The sequence below is a fragment of the Solea senegalensis genome, linkage group LG11 (assembly GCF_019176455.1).
Source record: "Solea senegalensis isolate Sse05_10M linkage group LG11, IFAPA_SoseM_1, whole genome shotgun sequence".
NCBI lineage: Eukaryota > Metazoa > Chordata > Actinopteri > Pleuronectiformes > Soleidae > Solea > Solea senegalensis.
The window spans coordinates 21,355,779-21,367,504 of record NC_058031.1 but is presented as its reverse complement, the minus strand read 5'-3'; the positions used below and the strand labels follow the sequence as shown (position 1 = coordinate 21,367,504).

Sequence of the window (11,726 nt, the reverse complement as noted above, 5' to 3'; positions counted from 1 at the left end):
TTGTATAATTATGTATAGTATGTCGTCCATTATGTGACAAAAAAGGTCATAGTATTGTATGTCGTCCAAAATCAGTCAAAAAAGTCATAGTATAGTATGTCGTCCAAAATCGCACCAAAATGTCTTAGTTTAGTATGTTGTCCAAAATGTCACAAAAAAGTCATATGTTGCTATTTCAATGTAATCTGATACTTTTATCATTTTTTTCCAATTATCTCATCTAATTATTGTAGTTTTTTGAAAAGAAAATACAGCTGTCCACGTGCTGCTGTTGAATCCCTGCGTCTGTGCTGCAGCTCAGCTGGCGAGATGGAAGCAGACTGTCACAGTAACAGGAGTCTGTCAACCCTGAGAAGCTCGAGCACCTGCGGCAGTGAGGCCTGTGCAGCCCCTTTTTCTATCACACATCTTTCATACTCATTCATACACTGCCGCCACAGCTGTCAGAAGCAAAGTGAGGTTAAGTGACTTTCCCAATTAAGGACACACTGGCATGTGGAATATAGTCACGCTCACAACCTTCCAGGAGTTAACAGCAGCATCCTCCAGCCCTGACACAACAACAAACTTTTACATGCTGTCACTCGGAGGGCGATGAAGGCGCATGTATCTGCTGCAAATCATTTCTCAAGACGTTCTTGAGATGTCACATTCAGACGTGCAGACAGATATAAAAACATAACATTTAGGGTTCAGCTGTTCAATGTCGGCCTTACACTTTACAGAATGCTGTAGGTTTTCAGCAGGAACATCATCGTAGATGACCTCTGGGTCCGTGCGTGCATTATCGGAGCAGCAGGTCACTGTTCTCTGAATGTCAGTCTGTGGCCTGACTGAAGAGGGCGCTCTATCCTCAGCATGTTCCATGTTGAGTGCACTGCTGGACTCCAGGTCACAGTCTGGCATCCGAGGTTTCCCTAAAACGAAGGAAAACACTGGTGTTATCACCATGGGGTTTCTCAAAAATCACAAACAGTGTACTTTAAATTATTCTGTCAAAATAAAATTATATTTGTTCTGTCAATGATAGTAAATGATGATGTTTTCAAGGATAAATGACTGTCTGCCTGAGCCTGACCAGTTATTTATTTATTTTTATTATTATTAGAGTGTGTTTAGACTATCTGTGTTGATTTCACTCATGAAAATAGATTGATGCACTTTCTCTTTTTTAAGCTTGGTTTTGTTGTTGTATTTTGTTTTTAACACGAACTTTGAATAATGTACGTAATAATGTCAGTAATTTCATGGCAAAGTTTCTTTTGTGAGAGAATGTGGTAGTAATTTGCTGTTAGCAATTCTGAAATTTGGTCTGTAGAGGTTATGATAAATAGGCTTATATTTCCTCTGCTCATATTGTTAATATGGGGGGGAGGGGGAGGTGCAAGTTTTGAGGTATATTCTTGAAATTCTTAACTTGTAAATTTATTCTTATTTTATTTGTATTCTTTAACTGTGTAATTTTATTCTTAGGTCTATTCGTACTTATTTTTATAGTTTTTAACTTTGTAAAAAACTGCTGCTATAACATTTGTTACCTTTGTACACTGGAGCGCTGTGACGAAATAATTTCCCGCAAGGGATTAATAAAGTATATTCTATCCTATTCTATTCTATTCTATGTTAGGCCGTAAAGTTAACACTGACAACTACAACATTTAGAATTTGTACATATGCACTTATTCTAGGAAACCCAAATGACCTCTGCTTGTTGCTCTCGCACCTATAGCTAATCAAAGAAACGTAAGTGTCTTTCCTGTGCAGGTTATACTCAACAATAAGAACTTGGAACATCCTGCTTTCAGGTTGGACTCTTTTGCAGACAACTTGGTGAACTCTCTACCTTTTCATTTCCTCTCTCACACATTTTCAGTTTAAGAGGCGGGCCGCATTGTGACTGAAGACTTTGACCAATCACAGGAGAGTTCAGAGGCAGATAGAGAGAGAGAGAGAGATTGTACTGTAAAGAACTAAAAAACGTGTAAACGACACCACGATCCCTACTGCAGCTTTCACTGCATTTCACTGTAAACAAAGCACATAAAACTGCAACTCTATTCCAACTCGACAGTGATTTCACTTTGCTCTACCAAAGCTACAGACATGTGTACCTTCATGTAATCGCAGTGTGAGCTCTGAAACCACACTGAACCACTCTTTGGCTCGATGTGATGTGCGGCCTGTCCAGGAGAAACACAGGGACACGTCTCGTCTTTGATGTGAGGACAAACGTCATCAGCTCGTCGCCGGAGCTGAACACGAACTGTCAGAAACTGCTGTTTGCGATGTCTGTGTCCTACCTTCATATAAACCGCTGGCTCTCCAGAAACTCTCCGACTCTCCGGTCTCTCCCACATCAGACGAGAGAGAACATCTAGAATTGAATAATAATAATAATAATAAAAAAAGGACATTTAAAGAATGCTGTATTGTATACACACACACACACAGCCTGTACTGAAAAATTATGTGAAGGACTATAATGAAAATAACAAAAATATACTGGGAAAAGGAGGGGGAAAGGAAAAAAAAAACTATAATGAAGAGCAGATGTGAGCTGAAAATACACAATTCCTTATTTTAGAGAGAATCTGAGATATTTCCTGACTCAGCTAAAAGCTCCCACTGTTGTATCATAGAAAATGCATGCAAATAATCTACATACGTTTTGTATCAGAGATTAATAAATATCTCGAGGAGGTCATTAAAAACCTCCTTGTGTTGAGGAGGTCGACACAAAAACTTCTTCTCAAATCCTACAGCATTGACAGAAATCCCAATCTGACAGATTAATCAAATGCACAAACACAATTCAGGATGTACAAATTACAGATGAAATTCACTCACAAAATAAGGAATTTGGAAGACGAGTGAACTCATTTGACTGTGTAGTGTTGAAGAACATGCTAGTGATGTGATGACGTAATGTTTGACATTTTAATGAAAGTGGCCCTCCTACGCCTTTAAAACAATCCACAGTTATTTATCTTTTTTCTAAAACAATTTATATTATCAATGTGGTGGGGAATAAATGTAGAACACAATTAATGAAATAACGGTAAAGTTGACCTCTGCAATCACAGATGGAGTCAAAGATGCTAATTTATATGTTATTATGTAATAGTTTACATCATAACTTACCCCTCTGGTGGCTCCCTAACTTCCATATCTGTAAAAAACAGCCGAAAACCAACTAGTAAATATAATTAAACATGAAAATGAAAGAACTTCATTTTACTCTCTCTTTGATTTTCATTAAAGGATTACATAATTACAAGAAAACCACTCAACAAGTTACTAAAATCTGAAACGACAATTTTATTATCCGTAGTTGCAGACCTAAGATAAGAAGTCCAACAATGAAATGAACAGCAGTACAGTACAGTCACGGCTGCTGGTTAGAAGAGATTAACGTCTAAACATATGGCTTTTTAATCACCCTAACCTCCACCTGTCACTCCTCGCTGCACCACTAACATCTCGTCTCCGAGCTCCACAACTCCAAGAGAAATCAGTCATTTGGAAAGTTAAACACAGCAGACTGAAATCTGATTGATGAAGCTCTTCAGAGAGAGAAAAAATAGTAAAAATGTCATCTACAATATCATGACACTGCAGAAATAAGAGAGGAAGTGACATAACACACACACACACACACACACACACACTTACAGGTGTCAAATCAAAGAAATGATGCTCTGATGACAAAGCATGTCTACTGCACATCACGACTACTTATTTCATTCTATTTTATCACAATCATATATATATGAAGTAAGAAATGGAGTTGTTTGTTTTGCATCCTTTAAGCACAATTACGTTTTTTTATGTATAAAAATGACACCGATAAGGAGATGTAGATGCAGATGTAGCCACAATGGTCACACATTCCTGTAGCTCCGTACCGGACATTCACCTTTGACCTAAATGCTCTTCTCACCCTTGCACATTTACACCCTTCGTCTAAACAGTTACATCCACACAACACTGATTCACGGGACCTGCCGAGGTCAGTTGTCCATCTTGACTCTCCCTTTGCAAAGACTAAACCGAGCTTCATCAAGCAACTTTCATTCAACTTTAATTCTTACGGCAATTTTTGCCACAACGGTCGTAAAATGAAGGACCAACTGAAACAATATATTAAAATGAATCTTGTTATTAGCCACTAACTTCAACATCAAAACATACGCTGATCAGTGACAGCAACAAAACTGCTGAAAGTTAACAACACAGTATAATACTATACCATACAACACAGTATAATACAATATAAAGTCTTCACCTTGTTGAGGATATTAATGTTGAGCTCTCTGTATTTTTCCAGAAGTGCAGGTGAGATGCTTTGCTAAACTGAGAGGCATCTCCAGTTCACTGTGCCAACAACAGTCCTGGCTACTGCCGTAACAGGATTTGAGTCACAGATGGTGTGCAGATGCACATGTCTGCAGGGAACTAGGTTAGTGAAGTCCTGAGAACGACACGGGATTAGTCAGGATTCACACACTTATAATGTCAAGCACCTTCTGTGGCCTTTGGCTATGAAAAGTAGTTTGGAAAAAATGTTACGTGGGACTAAACATATTAATATTTGACTGACGGGGCTGCAAAACTAAATGAACCACAAACTATTTTCTGGTTTCTTTGCCCCATGTAACAAATAAATCATTAAAATTGAATCATTTCCATTTGTGCACAAAACAAGACATTTGGGAACTGATCAACATTTTCTGATATTTTACAACTGATTAATCAAGAAAAAATAACTGGTAGATTAATTATTGCGAATCAGATGTTAGTTTTGTTCCAACATTCTCTGCATAAATCAGGTGTATTTTAAAACATAAAGCACACTCATTTGCAGATAAACATATTTGCAGATCCTGACTGTGGACAGTGGGGATGGTGAAAAAGAAGGAGTTTGTGTGAAATATTGAAACTCTTTGATGGAGTTTTGTGGTAATAAAGAGCATGTGTTTGTGTAACCAGTGTTTCTTCATACGCATGTTCTGTGTTTTGCCAGAGGTGACATGAGAATGTGGAACATTCCTTGACAGCAAATCCAGACGTGCTTTTTCCCCCACACTCTGCTACTCCATCATGGATCTTTAAAGAGTTCTCAAAGGGAACTGGAACCAGGACCATGTTACTGACATCCAGAGGTTAGGTCAGAATGAGCAGCACCTCATAAGAGTACTAGGGCCACATGAAATAAAGATGCAATAAACATTTAAACACAAAATCCTCAACTCTTGTCAAATGACATTGAGTCCAGAAAGACTCCATGAAAGATTTGCTCCATAAGAGGGCGCTCATTGACCAGGAAAAACTCTTCTCTGTGTGTTTTTGTTACAAGACTTTACACATGCTTATAGTGGTAGTTTATTGTGTGATTGATTCATTTTCAGGGAGTAGTTCTGCAGATAAAATGCAGAATTTGTATATGACACTTGTTTGTTTTTATCAGGTTCAGCCTTAGTCCAGACAGATTGCATTTCAACACTGACAAAGACCAAGACTAAGACCATGTCAGGACAAAGTTTTTCAGCCCTTTACTATCTAAATGTCAAAAAGAAGCTGCTGGATGTAGAAACAGACCTGACATGAGCTTAGTGACATAAACACTGCTGTGAGGTAGACATGTCTTCTCCTGCTGCAGTTTTCTGACCCACACACACACACACACACACAGAGTCAGGTCTGTGAGGATTGTGAGTAAACTGGTTGAGTCCAGAGCATCCTCAGAGACTCTGCTGACCCTGATCACCTTCCGTTTGAACTGTCACCCTGAGGGAGGCGCTATACGACCATCAGAGCCAAAACAAACAAATCCCAAAGCTGTTGTTGCTCTCAACACTGCTAAACCGGACTAAAACATTCATATGTGCAATTGCATGCTTGATTTGTGTGATAGCAGCTCTGGGATTATGCTTACAGTGATACCATTAATTATCACACACACACAAAAACTAAAACAGTGCTATGCTGAGCCACACAGAGAAAGTCACGGTGGCCGCTGGTGCCAATCTCAGCTGACATAAAGAGACAAACAACCATTCACTCTCACACCTTAATTTAGAGTGTCCAGTCTACCTAATACCCATATTGCATGTTTTTGGACTGTGGGAGGAAACTGGAGAACCCGGAGAAATCCACGCACACATGGTGAGAACATGCAAAACCCACATGCAGAAAGACCCTTGTCCTGACCCGGGTCTCGAACCCGGGTCTTCTTGCTGCAAAAAGAACAACACATTGTAACTCCTTGTGTTATCGGTTGCATTTGAAGGTAGAAGTTGAAAATAACGTCTGGTATTAACGAGTTTTATGTGAATCTAAGTGTTGTTGAAGATGAAGTTCATTTCCTGCTCCACTGCCCTGTGTAGAGCAAAGACTTTTGTTTGAAAAAAGTCTGGGTGTAGAACCACGATTTATATTGGTGATCTGATGGGTGTACACAGTGGTTAACATTGTTGCCTCATAGCATGAAGGTCACCGGGTCAAATCCCTGAAGAATGCAGGTTAATTGGCCACTCTAAATTTGACTGTAGCTGTGAATGGTTGTTGGTTGTGGAGGACAAAGTGGTAGACAGTGAGTGACATAAAGAGAACATTGTATCCAATGCGTCGTGTGGAATTGTGGATGTGTATATTGTAATATGCTATGTGGTCATCTTTGGATGATGTTGGTGTTTGTGTCTTGTAGTCCTGTGTGGACTGGACACTTAAATAAACCTATCAATAAGTCATTCAATGTGGTCTCGGTCTGGTCTTGAGAATTACAACGCTGGACGCCACATCAGAGAAGGAGCAGACGCGTTTTATCTACTCTGCTGGATCTCAAAAACCAGCTCTGACTTTCCCACATTTGAGGGAACAGCAAGCAGGTCAGTCTGGTCCACAATGGAAACAACACCTGTCCTTATCACCACGATCAGACCGTTAACACTGGCTACAGCTTCCTGCGCTGTTCTGCCACTTTCCAAATACAGACATTATAATGCGGTGTGAAAAACCCGACTCAGGTCCATTTGGGTTGCTTTATCCCAGGCTGACCGCTGCCAGCAGGACAGGACAGTGTGACGGTGTAAACCCGCAGTGACGTCTCCCTCCTGCTGCCTGTCAAATGCATTTAGACAACAGCAGTTAATGGGGGAATCAGTCATACTTCCTGCATGACTCACCCGCTCTCTCAACCATCTATTTTTACTTGACGGCAATTTACGGTCTCCATCGTCATCATCATGTGCTACACAGGTCAAAGGGAGACTGGAGATCGACGACTGAACTCTTGATCCAGATTTGATGGGAGTTCTGAGGATAATAGATAAAATAATAGATGAACCAGTTTAAATTGACATTATGATTAAGTATGTGGTCTTTATTTTGCCTTAAAGGTACAGAGTGTAGAATTTAGCAACATGTATTGGTTTATATTCTTCCATTCCTGCCAAATGGAAATCATTTTGCTAAATCTTACACGCTGGACCTTTAATGACCTCTCAAACTCGTACAGTACAGTATCTGCTCGTCCCATCACACACACGCATAACTTGAGTCTTGAGCAGCTCTGCAATTGAGGGTTCAGTGTCTTGACACTTTGTCTCGCAGACTAGATAAACCGCAGACTGGATCAAAATGCTGACCTTTCTGTTAAAAGATGACCCGCTTACTATCGAGAGCGTAAGACTCAGGTCTTCCCTGACCTTTAACCGGAAGGCTTACCCGGCCTGGAATGTCAGGTCAAATATCGTTACAGTCTCCTGAGCAGAGCAGATTTAATGGGGTCTGTGGCGTTCTTGCATGTGTAAAAATCAAAAAACAATCCAGATTTGTGGCTTTTTTTTAATTAAATTTTATTACATGAAACACTTAGTGGACAAAATGGGTCAGATTATAATGATGTTCTGTGTAAACCCACTGAAAATGGTGTTTTGTGTGTCACATATCAGTGTGAAGCGTGATGATATGTAGCGTGTATGACGTGCACTGATTCTGTACGCACAAATTAAGCTTTTGGTGGAAAAATAAAGATATTTAAATGAAATGAATGAACCGTTCTTTACACAACAACAGTGGGAGGAAATAAAAAGCAATTGCACAGGTGCTTGGACTATAACAGCAGAAACAAACAATTTCAGAGGCTGCAGTGGACACAGACGCACAAACGCTGGACAGTTGAAGACAGGAAAGACTGAACCTAATGTCCCCTGTCTACCAAAAGACCCACTCACATTTATATGAAAGAAGAGTTTATTTATGTTTGCAATAGAAACCTACATGCAGCTTTGCAACAATGCTCAAATCATACACACTTGCACTGTCACTAATGTCAAATCATACAGATCCCACTGCTTTGGCTGTGTCTTCGGTTGAAGTAAAAATATAATCCCACATGTGTCCCAAGTAAAAGCCAAGTCTACCCTGAAGAGAGAAGACACAAGGACAAAAAGAGGAGCAGTGTTATTAAAAATAACCAGCCATCAACACTCAAGGGTTTCCTTTTTTGTCAGTATAATCTCCAGAGGCAACAGTGTTGGGTACATCACTACATTACAAATAGTACAAACAAAAATATTCCTTAATTGTTATTTAATAGTGAGGTTAATCAAGAAATGGATCAACAGCTTTGGGACAAACTTGTTTTTTGCTTCCTGAGAATGAGGTGTTAAATCTCAGTCAGGGCATGTTTAGTCCAACTAATGCACAACGACTGGAGGCGGAAGAAACAGCTATTGCATTGCATGCTAATGGCAATTTCTGAAAAATGTGGAATTATTAACCAGTGTGTTGATTTCAATGTTGTTTTTGTTAAAGGCTCACTGCATCTATGGAAGAATGTCATTCTTCTTTAAGTGCATAAGTCCGTAAAAACATGTAATACATGCTCTGGCTATTCACAAACATGGCTGTACAAGCAAGTCCCTTACCTAAAGTGCACATAAAAGTCTTATTCTAAGGCTACAAAAACAGACTAGTAAATTCAAATTCTGCCAATAGACTAAATTTATGTAAATGTGTTCAATAGTTTTTACATTTCAGTTGAATTACTGCTCAGGTAAATCCACAGCGAATCACCTCTAGATCAAGCTCTTTGCTATTTTTCAGCACATAAATATTACTCCTGTAGATCATTATTGTGTTTAAAGGTGTTGGCATGGTACACCCACCGTGGTAGAGGTAATTTACCTGTTCATGGTGATTTTCCGCTACACTTTCCACTTCTCACCTGTTGCATGTAAAGACACACCCACTTTCATGCGGAAGTCTGCTCTATCCTTAAAGGTCCAGTGTGTAGCATTTAGGCAAGTTCATTTGCAGAAATGTCATCTACTACACCTAAGTAGTGTGTAATCTGTGGTGTTTGTTGCCTTAAAAAATCCTTTTGGTATGTGAAGGCCACCGTAGTTTTCTGACATGCTTGGGTAAGGGAGGGCTGAGGCTCAAAAACATGCTCAAAACATACTCTAGTGTGTCGTCACATAGGGATTCGGCTTAGTTAGTTGATGGACAGATATTAAATCAAAACTAGTACCCTTTATTTAAATGCTGAATTTGAGTCTTACCTCTTCCACTGTTGCATCCCAGGCCACTGGCGTTCCCTATTCGATCCATTCTGGCTCCAAAGCAGCTGGAGGCCCGTCTCCTGGTCAACAGCAGGTCTTGCAGACGGTTTCTCTGACTCAAGGGCCTGCTGCGACCTTCTGCTGCTGGTGGGATTCTATCTGATTTCAGAGGATCCTGGTCCCCCTCTTGGTCCAGTCCCCATCCTTGGTTTGCCTGAGCGCGCTCAGACTCTTGGTTTGTCCCTTCATAATCGGCCTCGGAATCCTCCTGCTGGACGGCGTCAGCCAGAGTCTCCTCGAAGCGCTCCAATAACGACTGACGTGATGAGAAACGGAGACGAGTTTATTCACTGATTCTCTGTGACTACAATTAACACAGTTAGGAGCAATAAAGTGACTGTATCCCTGTAGCAATATGTGACACAAAAGGAAATAACACATGTCCAGCTTGTTTTTCACATAATAGACTTTAATTTACATCACTGAAACTTGACTGTTAAGCCAATTCAATTGTTTGCAACTGGAATAATAAACGTTGTTTAACAGGCAAACTTTTTACTTTTTTGTTTTACAGTTAGAGATATTGTGAAGGAACGTTTTGGAGTCTCTTTAATGAAAAAAAAAAGCCATTGAGGAGACGCTGTTATAGATTAGATTCTGTTATATTATTAGATCTGACATATCTTATATATTTAAAAATCCATCAAAATCATTTGTATTATTAGTGCTCTAATGGACAAACTACAGCCGCTACAGTAAAACATTTTTAAATTGTTGGAATACAATCATTTTTCCTGATTTCAAAGTGCATTTTGCAAACAAACCAGTGTGTTTAGGTGGTTTCTTACCTTGAGCTGAGCAAGGTCACTGGTGGAAGAGGCCCTTCCCAGGACGTGGCTGCTTACCAGCGTGCAGTGACACAGCGCGGCCAGCAGACCCCACAGGACTGCACTCCTCATGTTATCCTTCTGTTGCTTCTACCGATACTACAGACTGCACTCTCAGATTTTATAACCATATATACGACACGCACACACACACACATACACACACACACACACACATATGCAACAGACAATCAGTGTCAGGAGCATCATTTTTTTTGACCACCTCAAGAGCATTCTGACACCTTTGTATGATAAGACAGCCGGTCAGATGTCCCGTAAAGTGGTGCTTGGTGGGAAGTGATTTGTGTGTATAAGTGTGCGTGTGTGTGTGTATGTGTGTGGTCACGATGACCAGCTAACAGTGGCATGACCTCAGAAGCCATGTTGGCGCTCTGAGCTCAGACACGGGAGGAATGCCACGTTCACCATCCAAATACTTGACACTGTCTACACTCCAGAGCCCGAGAAATGACATAGTTGTTTAAAAACTGCTGGGTTTTAAGAATTATAGTTCAGATCAGGGGTAGGAAAATTGGTCTAGGGTAATGTTTTCTCCTTCAAGCTCAGGCCTAAAGGTCTAAGTGTTCTCTGTGCTCTTCTGGAGAGAGATCCTGTTCCTGGAATCTCCTGGAGCCACTCAGCTCAGTAGCCAGGGATTCTCTGAAATGACAAACTAAGGGATGTTGATGATAACATTTACAGATTATGAATGTGGTTAGGTTAGGTTATGCTAAATTCAGTTGGGATAGTTCTAAATGATGATAACAATACTACTATTACTACTACTAATAAGCTCACCAATAGATCTGGATCCTGCAGCCCAGGAGTCACAGGTATCTGCAGTTTTCCTCCTTCAAAAATGTGTCACAGATTTAAAACACACCAGGATGGTTTATTAACTAAATTAAATCCATAAAAATCCACGGTAACACACAAACTGTGGTCTGCTGCTCGGTTGATTATTCAATTACATCACTACTCACCACCACCACCAATCCCTGCATCTCCATGTGAGAATTATGGCTCAAATAATCTAAACTGATTTTTTCTACATCGTAAGTATAGATTTTTTTACAACGCTTCTCTTTGTGTGGTGATATGCCAGGGTTGTTTTGTGCTGTAGCTTCCTTATTTACATATTTCATTATGTTTTCCTGTCGTATGTAAACTTGTTTTTTATCATTTTATTTGTTTAGAGGCTCCACAGGTTGTTTTTTTTTATGCACTTTCTGTCAGAAATCTCCCTATGGCTCATGGATGAGTGGTCCCTCAA

At 40.0% G+C, this 11,726-nt stretch overlaps 1 protein-coding gene across 1 annotated transcript; it reads right to left on the bottom strand.

Moving 5' to 3' along the window:
- Positions 1–8,235: 8,235 nt before the first annotated feature.
- Positions 8,236–10,545, bottom strand: nppa (natriuretic peptide A). The gene is made up of 3 exons (XM_044038936.1): positions 10,415–10,545; positions 9,567–9,882; positions 8,236–8,424 (listed from the first exon to the last, which is right to left on the bottom strand). Exons 1-3 carry the CDS (start codon positions 10,523–10,525, stop codon positions 8,420–8,422), a joined length of 432 nt encoding a protein of 143 aa, XP_043894871.1. The 5' UTR covers positions 10,526–10,545; the 3' UTR covers positions 8,236–8,419.
- Between the last annotated feature and the right edge of the window lie 1,181 nt (positions 10,546–11,726).